General features: G+C 43.5%; 2 protein-coding genes across 3 annotated transcripts in view; one reads left to right on the top strand and one right to left on the bottom strand.

Moving 5' to 3' along the window:
* LOC140387308 (uncharacterized) overlaps positions 1-24,168 on the top strand; it is a 96,479-nt gene extending 72,311 nt beyond the window's left edge. Inside the window, exons 7-12 of the mRNA XM_072470237.1 lie at positions 9,047-9,150; positions 11,660-11,711; positions 15,595-15,656; positions 17,379-17,540; positions 19,977-20,138; positions 21,774-24,168. Of these exons, the coding sequence (XP_072326338.1) occupies positions 9,047-9,150; positions 11,660-11,711; positions 15,595-15,656; positions 17,379-17,540; positions 19,977-20,138; positions 21,774-22,531 (1,300 nt within the window). The 3' untranslated portion in view covers positions 22,532-24,168. The remainder of the gene's footprint in view (positions 1-9,046; positions 9,151-11,659; positions 11,712-15,594; positions 15,657-17,378; positions 17,541-19,976; positions 20,139-21,773) is intronic.
* Positions 1-26,039, bottom strand: part of LOC140386754 (uncharacterized) — a 167,580-nt gene that overhangs the window by 115,883 nt on the left and 25,658 nt on the right. The gene's annotated exons all lie outside the window — the stretch shown is intronic.

Below are 26,039 nucleotides of genomic sequence, written 5' to 3' on the forward strand. Positions count from 1 at the left end.
CCGGCCTGCCGATTCAAGGGCCGGGATGGTCCGAGCGGCCGTCGTGGAAACGGCAACTCCCGCCATCACCGTCCACACCTGCTCTCAGCTGGTGGGAACTCAGCGTTGAAGGGTCAGTTGGCGGCCTGTGGGGGGGGGTTTTCCGACCCCAAGGGGGAGGCCTCCAATGTGGCCTGACCCACCAATCAGCGGGCCGGCCTCTCTGTCTCCCGGCCTCCTTTCTTCCACGCCGGCGCCTGTACTCCTGTGCCATGTTGGGTCGGGGCCGGCACGGACAAGGGGGAGACCGTGCATGCGCGGAAATCGCACCGGTGGGACTGCACATCTGTGGGTTCGCACCGGACCCAGTGCGCATGCGCGCATCCCCCGGCGACCATTTCGCGGCCGGATCAGCAGCTGGAGCGGCATGAACCACCCCAGCACCCTGCTGGTCACCTGTAGGGGCCAGAATTGCTGATTCTGGGGCCATGTTGACACCGTCAAGATGGCTTTTCCGACGGCGTCAACTCTTAGCCTCAGGACCAGAGAATCCCGCCCCTGGGATATTTTCCACTTTTCCAGATAGATGCCAGTATAGTTGCAGTACATTATTTTAGCAAAGCTAAAAAATATACATATTTGCATGATTTAGGACTTCAAGATTATAAAGAGTGAAGACAAAAATAATCGTACGTCAATCTTCTGTCCTTGCTGTCTGGATGCACAAACTCATCACACCCTCTTGGAAAACAATCCACAGTACTTCTACACGCTTTGCAAGAGTAGAAATCAATTGCACCTCTCCTGAAAGTTAAATGGCATCTTTAAATAGCACTGGTGGTGGGGGGGACCTGTACGGTTGAACGCATGGTCGACAGTGAATGATTAGCACAGTTGTTCAATAGATCTGTGGGGACCAAGTTTCGTGACTTTGTGTCAAATCAGCCTGAAATGCAGGTTGACATCACGATCTGGCATGTCAAAAGTTTCCTGCACCTACAGGGCATGCCTGCGCTAACCCCCATCTATGCAAACCGAACCAAAGGGTTGAGAGAAAGTCATGCGCCATGTTCTTACTTTGTGGCTCTCTTGGTGCCAGCAATAGCATATTATTCAATTTGATGGTGATACCTATCCTGGACATGATCTATTTAAACCACAGGATCAATATCAGGGAATGATGCAATGTTAAGGGGAAAACACACAAAATAAATAAAGTCATCTCCAAATGGGGAAGGCTTAGAACATGGGATTAACCATGTCATGTTAATTTAGTGCATTCCGGAGAATATTTTGATGTTGGATGAATTCATGGTCAGGAATTGCTTATTGCATCGGACTGTTTATTTAATTGCATAATTTTACGACCTCTGAAAACAACAAAAAAAAATCTTCATCATGTATTCGTTAAACATTCCAATAAATGTAGCCCAACACAAAGATTCCTGGCTCCTGCATTAATGAAAGAATCCAAGCAGGAATACTTACATGTCGTGGGAGAATAAACTGTACTTTGACATTGCTGGCTCTTATAGTGTTCACGTGTAATTGTTTTGGCTCATATGAGCTTTCCAGCAAGTTAATGAATTAGTGCTAATATCACAAGTTTTAGTGTGCAATCTACATCATCACAGCTGCATCTGATGCAGGACATGATAACCTGCTTGCATACAATATATTTTGCACAAACTGCCTACTGGATCAAGTACAAAGGTCCGCCCAAGTCACACACTGTACACTCAATGCAGCTAAAAGCTGTAGTTTTGGTCTGATAACTCTGCACAATGTCTCAGCAGAGTCAGATCTAATCTGCCACATCTCTGATTGAGGGCATGATAACCAGTTGGCGGTCAATATTGCGGATCGGTAGAGCAATAACAGAGGTCTTTCCTCCCAAAAACTGTCTGTATAAACGAATCATAGTTTGATTGATTGATTACCATTGGATCAGGTCATTAGTCATTGCACAGTTTGCTATAATTGAGACACATCATCATATTTGACTGTGATCGGTAAGTCACATTTGCCATCTTTGCATTGGAATAGAATGAAAGATGAAACGTTGGGTTTTCGGATCCAGTTGGTTAAAACTTTGCTTTCAGTCAATTGAAAAGGTTAGAAATGGACATGATAAAAGTCTTCAAGATTATAAGGAGTAAATAGTGATAAACTATTCCCACTGGCCAGTGAGGTATTAATCAGGGCACATATTTAAACTAATCACAAAAGTGTTGCAATGAATGGTTCAACAAAAATCTTGACACAGTAAGCTACCAGAAAGGAATTCTCTGCCTCAAATCTTTGCTGAAGTCACATTCAACAATCATTAAAACTGAAATTAGATAGTTATGGAAAGAAAGAAATACTAAAATGTTTTAGGAGCCAATAGTGAAATAGGATTAGACTAGGTGACTGATGTGGAGTGAAACACCCGCCAGACGAAATGACCATCCTTGCCTTTTTCTTTGTTGCAGCTTACAATGTTCCTGCATTCATATTACTTTCCAACCCTATTCCCCTAGGGGTCCTAGTGGTTTCAATGGTTAAGAATGAATAATTCCTCAAAAATCGATTAATTGCAATTTGCGTTGCTTAGGCAAGAGGAATCTATTTGTAAAGCACTGGAAGTAATTTTGAGAGAGTCAAGAACATTGGGAATGTTCTGACAGATTGGAAACTGGCACAGTGGTTCACAGATTGAAGAAAAGTCTAGGAGCGAAAACTGGCAGCCTTACACCTGGTAGCCTGATTTCAATAATCAGACGTATAAGGTGGGGAAGCTATCAATGGAGGCTGCCACGGGGATCCAGGCTGGGAGTTCACAGCATGCATAAATCATCTGAGTTCCCAACTCCACTGCACATGAGGTAAATTTAGAACTAAGTACAAAGTCTGGAACCATTTTGAACTAAAAGGTTTAGAAATAAACCTGAACAGAGTTTGAATCTAAGCTGGTCAGCAAGGGTTAGGTGGATTGGCCACGCGAAATTGCATCTTAGTGGCTAAAATGGTAGATGGGGCTGAGGGGTTAGGTTGGGGACATGGGAATTGGTGGGTGCTCTTTTGGAGCGTCGGTGCAGACCTGATGGACTGAATGGCTTCCTCCTGCATTAGGGATTTTATGAAATGAAGATGAATCCGTTGCTAATTGGAAACAGAAATAGGAGGAGCGTGTACCAAAGGACAGAAAACAACTTGCTGAGGGAAAAGTGGAGAGAAGCCTGACGATTTGCTCACTGTGTGTAAAACAGAAATACATAAAGTAAATAGGATGCTATTTTATACTGCTTATCAAGCTCTTTTCATAGGAGATAATCACCATAGTGATGAATGTTTACATATAGCCAGCACTGGGTTGGCTAAAATATTATTCCAACTCTGAGCCTCCCTTCGCGATCATTAAGGTTCTACTCATATCCTCCAGTTCTCTAGTCACAATCCAACTTATTAATTACTACATTTATCTTTTCTACTTCTCACATTAGAAAGCTGATCCCGGTCGTAAGAATGCAGATGTGTTACTCCAGGTACTCAGGTGCAGAATCAGAAGAGCAACCAGAACTTGGGGCAGAACCCTCTACATTGATGCAACCTCAGAAATCTTCAAACTAATATTTTTGGGGGCTGGGATGTGACTTTGTGCCCCATTTGATAAATTGTTGCAAAGAACTCAATGCTTCTAACTTTTTCACTTATAATTGTCTCAGCCTGATCTGTGTAAAACCATTTTGATTGTGTCCTGCTGTATCGACTGCTTTTGTTGGGTGCCATCTTGGATAACTACTGATGTGGTTGAGTGACGCCTTAGCTGAGTGCTACCTTGGTTGAGTGTTACCTTGTTAAGTGTTGCTTTTTTAATAATATTAACATGGAATGCTCAGAGTATAGCTGAATGAAGTGATGAAATGTATGGATTTTTGACTTGATTTATTTGAGTATCATTTCAGAGCTTTTCATAACTTAAACTTTGATATGGACCATTCACCTCACTGGATGAATAAAGATTGAGTTCGGACACAGCAAATTACACAAAATCTATTTGAAGAGTTTCTAAGATTAATTCTTATGTAATTTTTGATTGCCATGATATACAGCAGTGGAGATTGGCTCTTATAACTGAATAATTAAATTAATACAATTGTGTTTAACAGGAGAGATTCAACATCAATATGAGTGGATAGAAGTTTGGGAATTCAATGCGTTAAAAGGTATTTAGAATAGATAGCAAGACCCAATCTCATCAGTACCAACCCTACATAATGTGCTAATATCAATGATTTCTTGTCTGAATCTAATGTTCCAAGTATGCCCGCCAGATTGTTCGGTACAACAAACACAGAGGTTTCAAAGCAACTGTCACAGTCAGTTCTGCACATGTATGGTTTGACTCTAAAACCTGACCAGGATTGAGAGTTTATCGAGACGCATCACCGTCTGACCAAAGAAAGAAATAACGGGTCTTTCGTGACCTCACAATATCACAAATTAAGCATTTTTAAAATATGTTGGAAAACACAGTCGCCTATTTTAGGAACAGAATTTCACAACAAATAATGTGATAAATGAGCATGTATTCTTGTGGGGCGGGGTGAGGGGGTGCTAAGATGTTGGTTGAAGGATAAATATTAGATTGGATTCTGAAAGAAGTTATCAGGGGCGTCATTCTCCGACCCCCCGCCGGGTTGGAGAATCGCCAGGGGCTGCCGTGAATCCCGCCCCCGCCGGTTGCCGAAGTCTCCGGTACCGGATATTCGGCGGGGGCGGGAATCGGGCCGCGCCGGTTGGCGGGCCCCCCCGCTGGATTCTCCGGCCCGGATGGGCCGAAGTCCCGCCGATAAATTGCCTGTCCCACCAGCGTGGATTAAACCACCTTTTGAACGGCGGGACAAGGCGGCATGGGCAGGCTCCGGGGTCCTGGGGGGGCGCGGGGCGATCTGGCCCCAGGGGGTGCCCCCACGGTGGCCTGGCCCGCGATCGGGGCCCACCGATCTGCGGGCGGGCCTGTGCCATGGGGGCACTCTTTCCCTTCCGCCTCCTCCACGGTCTCCACCATGGCGGAGGCAGAAGAGACTCCCTCCACTGCGCATGCGTGGGAAACTGTCAGCGGCCGCTGACGCTCCCGCGCATGCGCCGCCCGGAGATGTTATTTCCGCGCCAGCTGGCGGGGCACCAAAGGCTGTTTCCGCCAGCTGGCGGGGCGGAAATTCCTCCGGCGTCGGCCTAGCCCCTCAATGTTGGGGCTCGGCCCCCAAAAATGCAGAGCATTCCGCACCTTTGGGGCGGCGCGATGCCCATCTGATTGGCGCCGTTTTGGGCGCCAGTCGGCGGACATCGCGCTGTTTCGGGAGAACTTCGACCCTGATCTCCGTTATGATGAGGTCTTTGCATCCACCCGAACAAGCAGATAAAATCAAGGGTTAATACCTCATCTGTATGGCAGCACTTCTGGCAGTGTCAATCTAGATCATATGCTCAAAACCATGGAGTAAAGTTTGCAAGTATGACCTTCTGACTACTTGGTAAGAGTGCTATCAATGATCAATGCTATATGGTAACATTTCTCTCTGCTGGGAAGTACAGGCCTGTCTTGGACATATACTCACAGCAGATGGCCTACCTTCAGAACTCTAATATCTTTAATGAACACTTAATTATCCTTCAAAATATAACTAGAAGAGAAAAAAGGTTTCCACAGTATGTTTTAACTATCTCACTGAACAGAATTTAATGAGCATGACCACATTGTGGTATCTAAACAAGGTGGAATAACTTATCTTCACTCATGGCCCAAGACCTTAAGACTGATCTCACTATTTGATTTAATTTTTTGATTACAGCTTCATGGTGTCTGGGAACATTGCGTAAATAATCCCTTCTAAAATATTTTTCCCTTTTCTAATTTTGCTAATGGAGACCGCTATGCATAATAATCCTAATGAGGATAAACCTTTAACCTCCCTGTGGAATTTCTATATCACATATTACTTTCAGTATTGCTGCCTTTGCTTTCTGTTGCATGTGGTATAATGATATCATTATACCACATAATGATACCAAAATAACCCTGAGACACTTGAGTGTGTGAGAAAGCACAGTGATCCTTCTGCAGCCAAATGGTTAGTGCAGAGATGGAGCCCAGAGTGTTATTCAGTAAGAGCAACACCTTCAGGATTCATAACTTAATGCAGTCATTGCTACTTGACCTTATGAACAGAATAGCCAACCTAGATTCAGAAATATGGTCAAGTGCAGCTGAGCATTTCTAAGAATTACTTCTACTTGTAAAGTAGATAAATGTCAGCCCAGTCACCAAATGTTTTTCATATTTACACTGAAACGCATTCTGAATTGTTTGCAACCTTTCAAGGTTTCAATAAATTACTTTGTTGGGTCTTATTTTGTTGGTGAAGGAAGTTTGGTGTTCACTTGTTCAAACAGGCTGCCGGTTTCAAAATAAAGATTCTACCTTATCACCAAGCAATGATTTGAATTCCTTTAAAAATGTAACGTGGGGATGGAGAGCAAAATAAGCAAGATCATTCCAGGAGAGGACAAGAATTCAAGGTTAAACTCAGATCCACCAACTTTCCACCCATGCGAACACTGGACAGGTAAATCTTTTACCTGTTACTTCACATTCACCATTGTTTGTGCGGCCATGCCTGGGGCATATCCAGGATACCCTGGAATTTCTGCCCAATACCCAGGGGAACCTACCCCTGCTGAGAGGAGGCAAAGTCTCAAACTGAGCCTTTGAATGACCACAAGAAAAAAAATTGATTACTGATGGATTGATTACCTTCCCATGACTCACTCTTTGCTCCTCAAACTAAATTGAGGATTAAGGTCTCAGTGCTGCGACAAGACCCTACTAGGTGCTTCCAGTGTACTTCTGCAGGAACAGGCCTCTGATTCCAACAATGTAAACAAGCCTGTCCTGCTGATTTGGGTCAGGAATAAGTCGGATTTTGAATGGAAATTGGATCAACTGTGAATACCTGAGGAAGGAGAACATAGACAGACAGAGTACATAGATAGATAAATAGGTAGATAGGTAGGTAGATAGATAGGTAGATAGATAGGTAGATAGATAGGTGGATAGATAGGTGGATAGATAGGTGGATAGATAGGTGGATAGATAGGTGGATAGATAGGTGGATAGATAGGTGGATAGATAGGTGGATAGATAGGTGGATGGATAGATGGATAGATGGATAGATGGATAGATGGATAGATGGATAGATGGATGGATGGATGGATGGATGGATGGATGGATGGATGGATGGATGGATGGATAGATAGATAGATAGATAGATAGATAGGTAGGTAGGTAGGTAGGTAGGTAGGTAGGTAGGTAGGTAGGTAGGTAGGTAGGTAGGTAGGTAGGTAGGTAGGTAGGTAGGTAGAGAGACAAAAGATAGATCATGGCAATAACTGCTGATTGCTGATCTTATGGTATGACCAGTCTGGGGCCTGGAGTAAGGTTAGAGTGCTTACCTCAAAATTGGACCTATGTTTTTGAAGGCACAATTGAAGTTATCCCTGTGAGTAGCTAAGTAACTGTAGCTGTATCAGTTCAATTAGCAACCACTAAATTGCTTTTAAATTTCAGGCTCTGGGAAGTTAATGACTGCCATTCTTTTTTTTTTAAAGCTTTTTTATATCTGCCACAAAGCATTGTGTTTGGTGTGTGAGGCCTCACATGGGTAGGCTTGTGTGTCAGATGAATTGTGTGACATCGTGGATGTAACATTTGATATATGACTCGGAGTATGACATCGGTGCTTTGTAGATATAGGCAAAATGTGAGATGTGCCATTGACAGTCAGGCAGAAAGATGGACATACGGAAACTCAAATGACCAAAATAAGTAATGCATGATGAATATTTGACAAATATCTTTAATAGTGGAATGAGTAAGGAGACTAACTCTCCAGTTGTATAATGTTCCATTTCAGATAATAAAGTGAATTGGAATATACAGAATTGGGTTTTGAAAGAGGTCCTAGAATTTCAGGACCAGCGTATTAATGGCTATTGCAGATTGAATAGGTTGTGAGGCACCCCGGCACTCAAAACTGGACATGCTACTAGTTTGATAGCTGAGAGACCAGTTTCCAGTCCATGCTATGTATTATTAGAAGAATGCCCAGCCAAACAGATCAGTGGATTTAATCACCTATCCAGCCAGTTGGGTGAGTTTAAAGTTTAGCCGATGATTAGTAGTCATCTGAATTACCTTTCCTCTACTGATGCAGGCAGATATACAAATCAGCATCGCACGCATTCTAAAACAGAAATTACTTTAGAGTGAGCTCCTTTGTATCGTCTCACTTAATACATCTTGGTGGCAATAAAACAAATTGGCATTTTGACATCAATATCCTGGAAGGAAAGGCCTTGGTCTTCACAAATAATTGCAAAATATTTTCATTTCTTCCAACTAGTAATGATAGCAAAATTTGAATCAGACCTCAAACATTCGCTTGCACCTTCCTCCATCAGAATAAGAAAGATCCCTTTAAAGCTGGCAACACTGAGTGATTGATTCCACACAGAGCCTGGCATTGTACAAACCCATATAACTCACTGTGTGAAGTGACAAGCCAGAAAAGGGACCAAATTATGCAAATTGTGGGAGGGGCTAAGTTATTTAAAAGGCTGAGATCCTGAAACATTTTCAGAGAGATTCTGAAAACCTGAGGTGAGTGACAGTCTGCCTCCCGTTCTGGGGGCTGTGTTGGTCACCCGCTGACAACCTGCAGGCCCCTGTTATATTGACAATAGAATTAGGATTATAGCTGAGATAATTACATTTAAATAAGAATTCTGAAAAGGTAGATGTAATATCAGGATTGGGTTTGATAGGAATCTGAAAACAATTTTCACTTTTAATCTTGAGATTAGTTGAATATTTTCGAATAAGGATCATTTTGATATAAAATTTCAGGTCTCGAGGAATGTTTAGAGTTTGGACCTGTTAGTTAGTCTCCTTGCATCATTTACTTATTTCTACTCTGAAAGTTTGCTTGAGTTTTAGTTTTTCCTGAACCACTCTCGGATCCAGCAGCCCTGATTCATGTACTGAATGCATTCCTTTCAGAATGGTGCCCGTGTGGTTGCTCTGCCTCGCTGGGCTCTTCCTCACTCAGACTTATGGAATTCCTACAGGTAAGAGAAGCAAAGTTAAATGAAAAGGTGAGCACGGCACTTTAGAGTAATGTCACAGATTAGAGTTGGCCTTGATACTAGCAACTGAAGGGAATTTAATACAAGTGTCATTCAATTTAAATATTCCCCATCAATGTAAAACATCATAGTGCTGGTCATCAATGTAAACCAATTAAAAAAACACCTTAACTTTCCTTTTGGAGGTTGGGAGGGAAACAAAATGTGGGCTCAAAATTGCTTGGACTACACGATGTGATAGATTGAGTATTAAATTGACCACCTCGTGGGGCAGCACGGTAGCATTGTGGATAGCACAATTGCTTCACAGCTCCAGGGTCCCAGGTTCGATTCCGGCTTGGGTCGCTGTCTGTGCGGAGTCTGCACATCCTCCCCGTGTGTGCGTGGGTTTCCTCCGGGTGCTCCGGTTTCATCCCACAGTCCAAAGATGTTCAGGTTAGGTGGATTGGGCATGATAAATTGCCCTTAGTGTCCAAAATTGTCCTTAGTGTTGGGTGGGGTTACTGGGTTATGGGGATTAGGGTGGAGGTGTCGACCGTGGGTGGGGTGCTCTTTCCAAGAGCCGGTGCAGACTCGATGGGCCGAATGGCCTCCTTTTGCACTGTAAATTCTATGAAAACTATGAAACCTCGATTATTAACTTCGTCACCGCTCCATTTGCACAAAGTGAAGAAAGATAAAATCATCCCATGTGCTTTATAAAATAGTATATTGGTTTCTGAAATTAACATACCAATGATACATGAAGCATTAAAACAACATGCGATCTTTTCTCTTTGCAACCCTAAATCAAACAATGCTCAGTCAGTAAACGTACCCTGCTAAATTTATCTCATAAAACTGTTGCCAACTTAGATAATGCCTTTAAACTATCTGGGTGTACTGTCATTATTCCATATCCTGTTCACTGTTGCATTGATATACCCCATTTACTGAGTTCACTAATATTAAGTCTGGCTGGTAGAATCCTTCCCTTTTGATCTGAATTTGCACCTGCAGAACATTGCACAGGCATCTTATTCATGAATTAAAAGGGAAACAGTCCCATTTTCTTTCTTTTTGTTGATGTTAACTTAATTTTAGATGGTTGCATTTGCTTGGGAAGTATCAAAAATGGACGATTAGTCAAGTCACAATTTCTCCCATTGCACCATTTCATTTGCGGATGTCTGATCTTCAGGGTACCTTTAGCAGGAATGTTGAGCCTAGAGCCCGTTGGGTCAAGAAGGTGAACATTTATTTTCTGTGGTTTTATTTAAATATAATATTAACTGCTGTCATATAACATTAGATTGTTTTCAGTGTCACGTTAACGTGATGAATAATCTTACTGCTCATAGGATAAATAAAGCACGTAATAACATTTTGCACATGCAAAATAATGTTCCAACCAAAAGTGTGCTGTCTCCACCATCCACTATTGTGGCAAACACTATTCCAATATAATTATTTGACCAATTGATTATTTGATCAACAGCCCTGGATTTCATTGCAATATGTCCCTGTAAATTCTCAGTCACAGTCTTGCAGCGCAAAAGAAAGTCATATGGTCCATCGTGTGCATGCCAACTCGTTGATTGATCTGTTCAATTGCTCCCCTTTCCTGTTATTTTTTGTCATATTTATCCCTTTCAAATATTTGTTGCCCCTTAACCCTGACTGCTTTAATAAGGACATTCCTAGTCTTTGTTCATTACAGTAGCATGGACTACTTTCTTAAAGCGACCTCTCCAAAAATAGCCATTATTTTCTTTAAAGTCTGTTGGGTGAAGGGAAGCAGAAGTGCTCAATGAGAATAATCCCATCCTTGCAGAACCCTCGTACAGGATTACCTTTGCCTTCAGGATTTGCACTATCAGCTGGCTTGGCCTGGGTCTGACTGGTCAACTGCCTCAAGTGCATTCATCTGATGCACAAACTCACTGACCACATCCTAATGAAGCCCATCCACCAAAATGGTTTCACACCTCTTGTTGCTGCCTTTTGGGGGGGGCGGGAGGGGGGGGGGGGTTGCTGCATTAATACAAGTACAACCACCCACCCAATTGCAGGAATAAACCAAATCCCTTTGCCCAAAATATTAATTTAAAATATATTGAATTAATTTCCTGCTTTTGGTGTATAAACTTTGCCCCATTGAAACACAGCTCATGGGAACCTAGCAGGTTACTGAGAGTTAAAGGGGTGACTGTTGAGTGAAAGGTAACAGGAAAAAAGAAATGAGGGCTAAAGTTCTCGAGTCTCCTGTCAGAGGTCGTTCAATCTCGGAACCACATTTCCGTGTTATAGTTCCTATTGCTTTGTTATGTTAACTGAGAGTGATTCACATATTGTAGCTTGATAATTTCCTTGAGTTCATTTGGGATTTTATATGTATATACATAATAAATGAGAGAAAAAGGAAGAATAAACAGCATCGCCAAAATTGCTTGGATGTGTTCTGCAACTAGGCCTTTGGGTCTTGACATGCTGTGCCTTTCATTTTCCATAGATGCTGAGGAATCCATTGGTCTAGTGAGGAGAAACTACCTCTACGGTGACAAGTAGGTTATTCTCTCGATCGCCCTTCTGTCAGACAGGGTTTTTAAATGGTGACACTCCTGGTCACAAACTTGGTTTTAGGGTGGGACTCTACTTTACAAAGTGGAAACACCAAAATATAACAATTATTGGCACACAGTCAATGGGACCATTCAAAAGGAGAGGGAATTGACTGATGAGGCATTGGGGATTTCTCCCCCTTTTCAGGAATGGGCACCCTGAAGAACTCCCTGTGGTAGGCCAGCCAGGAGTCAGCAAATCTAGTTCCTGGAGGTCAGCTGGATAAATAGTGAATCAAGGCTGTGCTTGGAAGTCTAGTTGTACTGAGCCAGCTTGACTCCAGCTATTCGCACAATGTTGAGAACAGAGACTAGTCAATCAGTGCTGAGTTATGATTATATTGGTGATGTGGGCTGCTGTTCTTTGTGATCTGAGATTAGACCAAAGTCTCAAATCCATGAAAACAATTTGAAACAGGCAGAGCGGCATTCAGTAGAGGGCATATCTCCACCCTGCTGCGTGAACTCAACGTTATTACATAATTTTTCATGTCCCCTTTCTTTGTGTTTTCTTCATTCTCTTAATCCAATTTCCCTTCCCCCCTTTATGGACCGGGGTCTACGTTCTCCCACCAGCAGGTTTAAAGGCAAGACAGCCCGTAAAATCCAGTGGGCGGCCAATCTGCTGTCTACTTGCCCCAAACTGTCCGAAATCGGATGGGGGTGGGCGGTGGAGGGATCATGCAGTCTGCCACCCTTTGATCTATTGAAGCCCTTAAGTAACTGCCAGTTAAGGGACTTATGGACCTCATCACGCCATCCTCAGTATTTTCCCATAAAGCTGGGTGTGGGGTGGGGGAACCTCACGTCATGCGGGAAGCCCAGCAGCTGTAGCTCCATAGGCTGTTGTAAGAATAGGGGTCCTTTTTTGTAGGCACCATGTCAGTGTGTGTGTGTGTGTGTGTCCGCAACCACTTTGTCTGCTTGAAGCAGGCGCAGGCGTCTCAGCACTCTGCACAACAGCTGTGCCACGCACCCCCCCCCCTCCCCCCCGTCCCCCAACGTACCTGGGCTTCTCAGAATTGAGGATCATCTGCTGTCATAGCAGTGGCCATTACTCCCAGTGGTACTGTTGGGACTACAGAGCTGCTAGCTATCTGATTGGCTGGCAGCTCTTTAAGATGTAACTTCCTCCTGTAAAAAAGGGAGAAGTGTTGCATCAGCGCAATTGATATTGCTCCCAGCCTTAAACTGCTCCTGGGCAGCCATTAGATAGTGGGCAGGCTCCCTTCCAAATTTTTATTCTAAGGGTGGTTGGGGATCATCAGGCCCTGTAAAATACCTCCCTTTTATTTCTCTTTCTGTACTTGATTTAATGTTAAATATAACATTCCAATTTGCGCTTCCTGCTCAGGCTTTGTACTGCATAGTACAATCTGATTGGCTGAGGAGATCATCATAGATCATAGAATTTACAGTGCTGAAGGAGGCCATTCGGCCCATTAGGTCTGCACCGGTCCTTGGAAAGAGCACCCTACCCAAGCCCACACCTCCACCCTATCCCCGTAACCCCACTTAACCATTCCGGACACTAAGGGCAATTTAGCATGGCCAATCCACCTAACCCGCACATCTTTGGACTGTGGAAGGAAACCGGAGCACCCAGAGGAAACCCACACAGACACGGGGAGAACGTGCAGACTCTGCACAGACAGTGACCCAAGCCGGGAATCGAACCTGGGACCCTGGAGCTGTGAAGCAACTAAGCTCACTACTATGCTACCGTGCTGCCCCAAAATATGCATTTGTTTACAGATACATTCATATCCCAGAAGCCCTGTACAGTGAGTGTCACACCATTTCCATCTCACATTTCCAATAATTTACAGGACTAAAAATTTTGGCGACATTATAAGGGCAGACGCAAGTCTAACAGTGGAAACCATTTGCTGTGGTCTGCAATTTTTGGATAGACCAAAAATCTGGTTGTTAGGTGTTTGATTTGGTTAGTAACTTAGCAAATTAATTAAGTATTCATTCAATTAATTGATGTATAAATAATGGGAATTCAAACCCCAATACATTATAATCCCAAATGTAATCAGTGCACCAGAATTAATCTCTAATTATGATAACCCATCAGCATGATTTTTAATTGCCATTTTCTACACCGACCTGGCAATATAAACCGATTTTCACTTTTCAGCAATCTAACTATATTATTATGAAGGAAATCTTTAAACATATAATGATAAATGATTTTTGTAATCTTACTACTGGAAGTAGGCCCAACCTTTTTCAACTGCTTCACCAATGACCTTCTTTCCATCATAAGGTCAGAGATTGGGATGTTTGCTGATGACTTCACAATGTTCAGCACCATTCATGACTTCTCAGATACTGAAGCAGTCCATGTCACAATGCAGTAAGACTTGGACAATACCCAGGTTTGGGCTGGCAAGTGGCAAGTAACATTTGTGACACAAGTACCAGGTAATGACCAACTTCAATAAAAGATAATCTAACCATTGCCCCTTGACATTGAATGGAATTTCCATTGCTGAATCCCCTACTATCAACATCCTGGGAGTTCCTACTGACCAAAAACTCAACAGGATTAGCCATATAAATACTGTGGCTCCAAGAGCAAGTCAGAGGCTAGGAATCCTGCGGGATAAGGAAATACACCTTCTGACTCCCAAAACCTGTCCACAATTTACAAGATACAAGCCAGGAGTGTGATCCACCTGCCTGGATGAGTGCAGCTCCAATAACACTCAAGAAGCTTGACATCATTCAGGCAGAGCAGCCCACTTGATTAGTACCCCTTCTAAAACCATTCACTTCCTCCACCACTGACACACAGTGGCAGCAATGTACACCAACTACAAGATGCATGGCAGCAACGCACTGAGGCTCTTTAGACAGCACCTTACAAACCCATGATTGCTACTATCTTGAAGGACAAGAGCAGCAGAAACATGAGAACACCACTACCTACAACATCCCGTCCAAGCCACTCACCACCCTGATTTGGGAATATATCACTGTTCCTTCACTACTACTGGGTCAAAATAATGGAAATCTCTACTCCTTAGCATAGTCGGTGTACAACACCACATGGATTTTTTAAAATTAATTTACGGAATGTGGGCATTGCTGGTTTGGCCAGCATTTATTGCCCATCACTATTTGCCCTTCAGAAGGTGGTGGGTGAGTCCCTGAACCGCTGCAGTCCTTCAGGTGTAGGTACACCCACTGTACTGTTAGGGAGGAAGTTCCAGGAATTTGCCCCAGCGACAGTGAAGGAACGGCCATGTATTTCCAAGTCAGGGTGGTGAGTGACTTGGAGGGAAATCTCCAGGTGGTGCCTAGATATCTGCTGCTCTTGTCCTTCCAGGTGATAGTAGTCGTGGGTTTGGAAGGTTTGGATTGCAGCTGTCCAAGAAGACAGCTCACCATCACCTTCTCAGGGGTAATTAGGGATGGGCAATAAATATTGGCCAAGTCAGTGACACCCAAATCCCAAGAATGAATTTAGAAAACACCTAAAACATCGCGGAATCCAACAGTTGGGCGAATTTGGACTAGTATGAGCTTAAATGGGTATGTTAATGTACTAGTGAAGTGAGCTTCGATCAAATAATTAATGAGCTAGAGGGTGAACTTCGATGAGAGCATTAGGGCATCAAAACAATGAACTTCATTGAGAGAATGAATATGAATTTTCACATTGAATTATCTTTTGTCATTTTATACTGTTGTAATGCTTTACTGTTCCTGAAATGACCCCATTGCATCATTAGCAGAATGTAGATTGTGCACTCATCGAAAGCTCTTGCTTTTATTAGGTACTTAATCTAGTTATTTCTTTATTTTACAACAGCGTAATTCCAGCATCTTCACACCTCGAGGAAATTTCTGCTGATCTCCAAAAACGCGTTTATAGTGAGTTGAGAAACATTTTTAGACTAAATGAAGGGAGTAACATAATTAGGCGAGGAAGGATGGCACAATCACTGTTAATTCTATTTCTCTGTGTTTCACATGTATTGTCTGCTGAAGTTACAATGGAATATTGGAAGGATCCAAATGGAAATTCTAGGCTGGAATTCTCCAGCCGTTTGCTGGGTTATCTGGTCCCGCCGGCAGGTTTCCCAGTGGCGAGGGGTGGTTTCAATGGGAATTCCAATTGAATTGCAATGGATTATCATTGATTTATCCATTCTTCAGAGTCAGTGCACACAGTATGTGATCACAAGTTGAGTTTCTGACCTAACATTTGGGAACATTTCCAGATTGACCATCTGGGCAGTACGTCAGGCAGAACAAATCACGTGCCCTTCATAAACCCTTTTTTTTCTTTCTTTTGTTTTATAAATTTAGAGTACCCAATTTTTTGTTTCCAATTGAGGGGCAGTTTAGCGTGGCCAATCCACTTAACCTGCACATCTTTGAGTTGTGGGGGTGAAACCCACACAGACACGGGGAGAATGTGCAAACTCCACGCAGACAGTGACCCGGGGCCAGGAACGAACCGGTTCCTCAGTGCCGTAGGCAGCAGTGCGCCTTTCATAAACCTGTCTGATTTTCATTTCACAATGGAAGAGTATGGCCCCTCATTTCCATCGTTTTCCTCCACAACATCACATGCCTTTACCCTTACCTCAGCTTGACTGGTGCCGAAATACTCATAAACCTTGTGTTACCTCGAATGAAGTTGACTTGTGGGACCTGAAAGAGAGAAGACCACTTTTCTGGTCCTCACTGGCTCTACAGGATTTCGAAAGCAAGACCTAAGAATTAGCATGTCAGAGCTGATGTCATCATGCCTCTGGAATGCATTGCTTACTCATCACCACTAAAAACTCTTTCCGCCACGTTCTGGCTTTAAGAAGTTGTGGGCCAACCATTTGCCACAGCCTCTTCATTGATAATAAACCTACAAGCTGACAGCTGGCCTTTTGCATGCTGATGATTCTAGGCCACCTAAATATGACCTGGCCTCAGCCTACCATATATTCATTCCATTCAAAAATATCGCTAACTCCAGTGCTCTCCATCTAACTGCCTGTGGTCCATCTTCCATCAACTTCAGCCCATTCACTCTGCTGCTTTCCACATCCCACCCCAAGCCAATTCCCACTCTTCCATCAGTGTTATTCATACGTCTGTAACTTCTTCCAGCATTACAGCACCCCACCCTGAACTTCCATTTCCTCACTCTCCAGAACAGTCAGGTGTGTCATCCATTACCGCCGACAACCCCCTTCACATCATTAACCCACTGCTGACAAATGTGCCTTCAATTAGCTGGGCTTCTATCCCTAAACCTTTCCATCAGTCTCTCCTATTTCAAGAACCTTCTGAAAGTAGACCTCGAATCAAGCTAATTGCCTCCTCTTCTGAACATACCTACCCTCGCTTCACATTGGTTTGTATATAGCTATTTGAAGGGTCTTGGTACATCATACTGTGCTAAAAGCACTGGGATTTTTTGGCCCCTCTCCTTTCAGGACCAGAGATTCCCCCTGACGTCAACAGACTTTTTTCTGCTCCATCAAATTGTCCATCCAACATGTGACAATTCCTGTGGGACCGGAAAATCCCAGCCAATTTGTTGTTCTTGTCATTGTATATTATTCTAAGATGATTTTATCTTTAATTCAGTGTCTGGCTGTGGTAAACCACCTGTTGTCCCTGGTGGAGAGGCTCACGCCACTGGTAACACAGTGACATACACCTGCAATCCTGGTTATAGAATGATAGGAAGTGCAACACTACATTGTCGAAAAGGTAATCGTTGGGACTGTGATCCACCAAAATGTCAACGTAAGTATCTTAATTACATATGTTTAGAACATAAAATGATTGATATGTGTTTCGTGAAATGACAGGTGATACCACTCAGGAGGAAAATCTGACCAAAAACATGTTTCTGGAAGGATAAAGTGTGAAAGGATAATACTCAAATGTCAAGCTTTCCAGTTGATTTGACAGAGAGAGTTACACATCCCACTTAATAGACCATCCAATGGAAATGGTGTGGTAAATGCCGTAAGACAGCCTCACCTACCAATTGTTCTCCCATTATCATTGACGTTATTTCCAGGGCAGAGTTTTATGCTGCCCCCAAGCGGGTTCTGGGAGTGGGGTGGGCAGCTGTTGAGCATTAAATACATTCAACTGGATCCCCCCTCCAGCCCCCCCCCCCCCCCCCCCCCCCCCACACCCCTGTCTCAACTGAGGGGTTCAAATTGATTGTGTGGATATTTCATTACTAAGTGCATATGAATTTCCTATAACATTCAATGGATCCCAATGCAACTTTGAGGAATATTTGGGCAGTCCGCCAATTTTACAGGGCAGAGAAGTATAAAAGACCCAAAAACCCACATACAGATCTATTTTCTTGAGGCCAGAACATAGAACATAGAACATACAGTGCAGAAGGAGGATATTCAGCCCATCGAGTCTGCACCAACCCACTGAAGCCCTCACTTCCACCCTACCCCCGTAACCCAATAACCCCTCCTAATCTTTTTGGACACTAAGGGATATTTATCATGGCCAATCCACCTAACTTGCACGTCTTGGATTGTGGGAGGAAACCGGAGCTCCTGGAGGAAACCCACGCAGACGCGGGGAGAACATGCAGGCTGCGCACAGACAGTGTATCAGCAGGGAATCAAACCTGGGACCTTGGCGCTGTGAAGCCACAGTGCTAGCCACTTGTGCTACCGTGCTGCCCCACTTGTGCTACCATGCTGCCCCTGCAGAAAGAGTCGGAGTATTTCCCCTGGCGCCAGAGGAACACTTTGGACCACCGCTCTCCTGGATTTCCCGCCTCCACAATCAGTTCCACCATTCCCAGACCTATGTACCTGCCAGTTATCCAGCCCAGCATTCAGATTGCTAGGTATAGGGTCAGTCTAGAGATAATGAGCTTTAACAGAAATCCTGCTTGTGCAGCTCAGTAAAGTCATGAATTGTAGTCCGGCTGTTAAAGTAACGCAGGTCTCCCACTGACAAGAATAGGTCGATATTCCCCCGGTGCCCATGTGTTCCCTGGTTCAAATCCGATGACTCTGTGAAATTCAGTGCCATCCGTAATCTAGCAAGAGTATCGGGTCCTAGTTCATTAGGATAACTGCTGGAACATCTGCTTTCCTCAGGCAACTGCCAACTGTGATGGAAGAATGTCCAGCCAAGCAAAAATGGAGAAGTTTAAATTATATGCTGCGTCCAGCCCTGACTGCCAAAGATTAGCGACAAATCCATCAGAAAGCAGCCTGATACTCTTGATTTCACCAAGTGAACTGTCTACAAATGCGCCCCAATTGTTCTGACGCCCGGATTTTGGGAATCATTGCACTTTGACCCCTCCCACTTTGGAGCCACTAACTTTATTTGGGGAGGGCAATAGCTCTATCCCCATAAGGCCCACCAGAAACTTGGAACACACCATGTTCAGTTCCTACGCACACAGTTCCTACCCAGCGCAAGTGCTGACATGATGTCAGAAATGAGTTGTACATGCTTTTGGCTCCAATGTGGTTAATATTATTTATTATAAGAGGAAGTACAATGAGATTAACATTTATTCTGCACTACATGCTAGAAACACTCACTCTAGCCTCTTGTGCATTGACCCCTCCCTTCATCAACCATCTGTGCCTTTGCCTTCAGCATTGCAGTGCCCTGCAGTCTGGAATTCGCTTTTGAAAACCCTTCTATATTTTCACTGCCTCCCTTAAAAACCATTTCTTCAATCATAACTTTGATTACTTTTGAAGCCCACAAGGAGTACAAACCGAGTTCAATAAAAAGCAATTTTGGTTTATTGTAATTTAAAGGCATTTACAATATACGTCAAATCCCAGCCGGGTCTGTCCTGTTGGTTCCATCCTTGGCCGACTAGATATAGAACTCAACCATGATCAATCTTGGCTCCCCGACCGCTTAGCGGGGGAGCTCGTATTTCGCAGGACTCACAGGGATTGGGATTGCTCACACCCAGTAAGTCCGTGCAAGTTATAACGACTACCTTTCTTAATGCCTCTTTTTCTGGCACAAATCCCCACTCATTCTGTGAAGCATCTTGTGGTGATTATTTTTACAAGTTAGGTGTTATATGAATGCATGCACTACTTTCTGCAACATGTCAGGGTACACAATATATAATTCTCAGTCACTGACTTACCCTTTCTGTAGTTTCACATTGTGCACTGTGTAACTTTCACAATTATTCTTAATTTTATCTTACAGGTTTTACCTGCCCTACACCTATGAACATCAAGCATGGGCATTTCAATCGTGTAGGTAACTGTGTGACATATTTCTGTGAACGCGGCTATTATCTTCTGGGGAAGGAAATGCTCACCTGTCTTAATACTGGTAAATGGGATGGATTTACACCACGCTGTATCGGTGAGTATTACTGGATTCTCTTCTTTTAAAATGCAGATTTTCCAAGTGGCTGGCACAGACACAGTGGGCCAAATGGCCTCCTTTTATTCATTAAGATTCTAAGGTTTGCAACTTAAACAAATTAGTAAGATGTTAATGTGTGCTATTGAAGTAGGAAAGGAGTTTCCAGAAACATTTGTCCGCTGAGCTATGCATTTGGGCTTAGATTTTCTAATTCTACAGATTTGGGGAGAGTGCCAGTTTTGATGGGACCTTTGGCGACTACAAGGATGTACTTCTGGTCTCTGGTTGACTTCCTGGTCTTAGGACCTCGTCACGTATTGTAGGCATACGCTCAGCCTCAGCTGGGCAGTCAGGTCAGGGTGGGGTAGCATTTAGCAGTGCTTGGTTGCTTGTGTTTTTTCAAAAATATTGAAATTCTCTCTCTTGTCAGTTAAAAACTAAAATAATTAAAATTCTCCAATCTGAGGCCATCAATACAAATTATATTGGAGAATGTATTTCACTCACTTCACCATCTTATAGTATTCCAGCCCACAAACAGGCAGGGAGTTTGTTCAGCATTGAATGAAAGCACAAGCTGGGGGTAGCAGGCCCACCCCTTATGTTTTTGATAACTTGTCCTAATTAAAACCAAAAATAGTCAATGGAGTCTCCAGGAAAGCTTGCTCGATGTCTAAAGCTCACTTAATTTGTGCTGACAGGGGCTCAGAATTCCTCAGGATACCATGATAAGGCAGACGAGTTTAGGGTAGGGAATTTTGAACAATTCAATCAAGCAGCTGAAAGCATGATCACCAATGATGACCAGAAAGGAATAGGATTGGAGAGTTGGGGGGAAAGAGGGGAATGTATAGGAGGCAAGACTCAGAGATCAGTTCGGGGTGGGGGTGTAGGGTTTGAGAACTTTAGAGAAAAATGGAGTCAATGGAGAGATCCAAAAACAATTTAAAATTTGAGGCATTGGGAAGACAAGGAGCAAAATTCTCCATCCCGCCCCGCCACATTTCTGCCCCGACCCGCCGGCGGGATGCTCCGTTACACCGGCCGGTCAATGGGGTTTCCCATTGTGGGGCAGCCCCACGCCATCGGGAAACCCCCGGGCGCCGGCAAAACGGAGACTCCCGCCGGCGGAGAATGACGCCCGTGATGTAAAATTACATGTCTTTACATTATGATAGAGCTGTTGCCCATCCAACCAGAGCTACAATTGGCTGGCTTCCTTGGCCCATTGTTCTCTCAACGCTGTTCCCTTTTAGACTTGAATTCCAATTTTGTGCCACGAAATGAACATTTGATGCAACAATGCACGCAATCAGTGTCAAAAAGCTTCCTCATATTTACAATTTAAGGATGATCACATTGATCGCACATTGCCAGTGGGATCACGCTAAATAATAATAATAGCTTATTGTCACAAGTAGGCTTCAATGAAGTTACTGTGAAAAGCCCCTAGTCGCCACATTCCGGCGCCTGTTCAGGGAGGCTGGTACAGGAAATGAACCTGCGCTGCTGCCTCGTTCTGCATTACAAGTCAGCTATTTAGCACAGTGTGCTAAACCAGCCCCTCATGTATATAACATAGTACATTTGCAGGTTCTGTGACTAAACATGACAAACTTACTTTTTGAACAGGCATCCGTGCTCCAAGAGGGCCACCGGGGGATCCAGGTCCCATGGGACCAATGGGACCAAAAGGTGACGCGGGTGCAGATGGAAATAGGGGAGCACCAGGCATTCCAGGGGGAAATGGACATCGGGGCCGGGCAGGTCCACCAGGCTATCCTGGAACACCTGGAACACCAGGTCCAAGAGGTCCAAGAGGAGCAACTGGGCCTAAAGGTCAAGACGGTACTAATGGAATGCCAGGCGCAAACGGTGACCGAGGTGCTACTGGGCAAAGGGGAATAATGGGCATCAGAGGGGAAGATGGGCCCGCAGGAGAAAAAGGAGAGCGTGGGCCTGTAGGGCCACCAGGTCCTATGCCACCTCTCATAACTATTATTGTAGCTTTCTGTATGTCTCTAGGCTCCAATTATCCACAACCCAATATGCCAATACAGTTTAGAAATACAATATACAATGAACAAAGAGCTTATTCTGTGGAGACAGGCATGTTTAGGGCACATATTCCTGGTGTGTATTTCTTTTCATTTAACTGTGAGGTTAACAGGGTAAATGCATATGTTGAATTGAAGAAAAATGGTATGAGTATTGTTGTTGCCTATCAGGCATATCAAAATAGTTATCAATCAATGTCAGGAGGTGCAGTCATGGCATTAGATGTTGGAGATACAGTTTACTTGACAACTTCACAAAACCAGAATGGCCTCACAAAAGCAAGCGTCTTTGCTGGACATCTGCTCTTCAAATGTAAACACTATTCTCGTTAAAGACAGGCATTGTGTATCTAATTTCCTTAATCACAGCGTGAACCTTATTTAATGATGGCATCATCTCACAACTTTCACATTTTATTTTAGGATTACTGACAAATACAATTCCCTAGTAAAAAACATCACCAATGTGATTTAGTTTTAAAGATTTCAAAGGTTATCATAATGTATTCCTATTTTACCTGTGAACTACATAACTGTACTTCTTCTGTCAACACCAAAGACGAGCGAAGTTTCTTTCATTAACTCTATCTAGACATGATCGAAGAGATGATTTTCTTAAACATGGGTATAGTGAGGACGTATTATCAAATGAAAAGCACATACAGACTTAACAGTAACTGTTCCAGATACCTACTCTATAAAACCACCCAAATGTATGTACACCAAGCATAGTTAGAGCTTTGAATACCCTCTTGGACAGAAAGAGCTGCAATCAGAGCAAGACAAGATCACTTCAGACTTAAACATTTAACATTTCTTGCACATTTTCAAGAGCTCATTCATTTGGTAAGTGCTTCTATGATGAGGAATTTGTAGGATTGTTGCATGTTGTATTTCTATAATTGGCATATTTGGTGTTGGTTAATTAACTGTGATACCATCTAGTAATCTTTCTGTGTGGCACATAGATGGCTAGGTCATGGGCAGTATAAGCAGACGGTCATTTGAGATGCTAATGGTTTGAAGGACACAATGGCCATTTGCATCTGTTATAATCCAGGCAATGCATCGACAGAACAAAACATTCAGCCTCAATCATATGTTGTTTTAGCAGGTAATGAGTCGAAGGGGTTTGCACCCCAAATGCTGTTAATCATTAAAAAGTTCAAGACTCTCATTTGAGTTCATTACATGCATGAACCTGCTTGCATTTATTAATGCCCATTTTTATGTATTTTCTGCTGTGATCAGTCACCATACTAGCTTCACAGCAGCAGCTTTGATCAAGGCTAGCTGAGGTTATGTGGCAACCCTAGGCCAACAAGAACTCTCCTCCATGACTACTCCTAAATCAAAGTCATTGTTAAATCGATGTTGAAAAGTTTACACTTAACGACGTGGCAAATGCAGAATCAGCAGCTTAACCCGCGAGTTTTCAATTCAGGTCACTGGCAGTGGATCTTGTCCATAATCTGCGGAGTTCCACTAGCTACAGTTTTCTGTGGGTCCTGCCGTTCTCTGTCCTGCTCCTCACTGTCTGGGATCCCACAGCCTGCAGGTTGCTGGCAACAAAGAATGAAAAATTGAACATGCTAAAGAAAATCTTTCCTCGTCCCATTTATTTTTGTGTCTGGATTTGTCTGATTTAAAACATTTCACTTGACCTGCCTATCAATTTTGTTTGGGGCTAAATATTTATGTGGGTACAATGGGGCTGATCAGTATATGTGAAATTACAAAATATGCCTGGAATTCAACGTTCTAAATAGTAAAAACATGCAATGGTAAAGAAATAGTTCCTAACAGAGTGACTGGGTGACCAGCGTAATAAGAACTCAGGAGTTTAGTTCAGTGGGAAACAGATTGTCCTTTTGAAATGGTTGTTTCTATGAAAACTTAATTGTATGGAAATTGAAACATTGATTGTTTGGAAACTTGCAAGATACACAATAAAGAACACTGCACTCTCATTCTGGTAGTGATGTTTTTATCCACGCCGCTCGCGTTATATTAAGGAGCTACCTTTGTTTTCAGTTCTATCATGGGTAGAAGGAAACGAGAACACAAATGCAAATTAACACCCAGAATAATACACCCACCACGTCTCAAACCAAAAGGCAGACCAACCTATTTTCATTCAACTGTGAGAGAAGCTCACAAAATACCAAACAGCTAGATTTCCAGCTTTAAAGTTCTGTCTGCAAGCAAGAAAATCCTGAAAAATCATCATAATCAATCATCAGTTTTGTTTTCTTTAAGTATCCTTCCAAGGTCATATTTGATGTGGGGGTGGGGGCGGAGTGAGTGGAGGAAATAAAATTGGATCTTTTCACGAGGTGCATAATTTCATGGGGTTGTGTCACACACACCAGAAGCAACTGAAATGTTTCCAACACCATACCAGAGCACGTGATAAACAGGGTTCTCTTGTCTCCTCCTTAATTAGGCAGCACAGTGGCAGAGTGGTTAGCACTGCTGCCTCACAGCGCCAGGGTCCCAGGTTCAATTCTGGCCTTGGGTGCCTGTGTGGAGTTTCCACTTTCTCCCCGTGTCTGTGTGGCCTTCCTATGGTTTCCTCCCACAGTCCAAAGATGTGCAGATAAGGTGGATGGTTATGCTAAAATTGTCCCTCAGTGTCCAAAGCTGGTTAGGTTGAGTTACAGGGATGTGTGGGCCTGGGTGGGGTGCTCTTTTGGAGGGCCAGTGCAGACCCGATGGGTTGCATGGCCTCCTTTCGTACAAGAAGAATTCTATGATTAATTAGGTGTATAAAAATGAAAGTTTAAGTCATGTTCATGGAAATTAAGAGGAGCAAGCACTTATAGGTTAACTTGTCTATGATTCTTTCATGATCCAATATGGCCTGATCATTGATTTACAGGGACAATTGGTGGCTGGCATCAGAAATAGATATTTTTAGTTTTTTAGCTTGATGTGTTGCATTACTGACCCACACATGCAACAGTTATATATCAGGGTAAAGCTTGAAGGCAGCAGAGCTGTGCTTCTTTTGGTTAACTAAATAAACTAAATCAACAAATTAAGCAATTCATTAAAATGCAGCTCCTTAAAGCGATTACGCATCCATCAAAGTAATGGAATCTCAAAGAAAAGTAATATGGGATTTCGGGAGTTTATAAAACACCCCAATCCCCACGGTGCCCGTTGGTCACGGAAGGCCTCAATGGTGCCTGCAGACATCACGTGCTCCCTTTCCAGGGAACACCTGCAGTGAAACTAGCCAGAGAAGAGGGGCAGATATTAAGGACGGACAATGCTAGCTGCACCTATTAATGGCCATCTTGGCTAGGCCCAGGAGCAGGCCCACGAGGAGGTCCGCCTCCCTCTTCATCCCCTGCGTACAGCGTTCCTGAAGATCAGCAGCATGGGGCTGAAGAGCAACCAAAGAAAAGTAACATTTTTCAGAAAATTAAAAAGGGGCGTGGCCTAGGACAACTCACATGTACGTGGTCCATGGATTCCATAAGGCCGCAAAAGAGACATGCATTTTGGGTGTCTATGAATCATCGTAACCTACGGGTGTCAGAACTGCTGCATACAACACACACCACCCCAGATCCCTGATGATAAGGGGCAAGAATCACACGTAGAGATCCCTCCACCTGGGACTGCCACCGCTGAACAGTAACATCAGGATGGTGGGTGAAAGCAAGGAGATGAAATTTGTACAGCAGCAGCCCATACAGGAAACCCCTCTTCATCATGCCAAAGAGCAAAGAGGGCATTTCCGTGAGGCTACTCAGATTGTGGGGCGTTGTCATCTGAGGGAGGGTTCGAGGCTTGGGGTCAATGTGAAATTCCGTCCGAACAGGTGTATGCT

Source organism: Scyliorhinus torazame, chromosome 12 (genome assembly GCF_047496885.1).
Source record: "Scyliorhinus torazame isolate Kashiwa2021f chromosome 12, sScyTor2.1, whole genome shotgun sequence".
Lineage (NCBI taxonomy): Eukaryota > Metazoa > Chordata > Chondrichthyes > Carcharhiniformes > Scyliorhinidae > Scyliorhinus > Scyliorhinus torazame.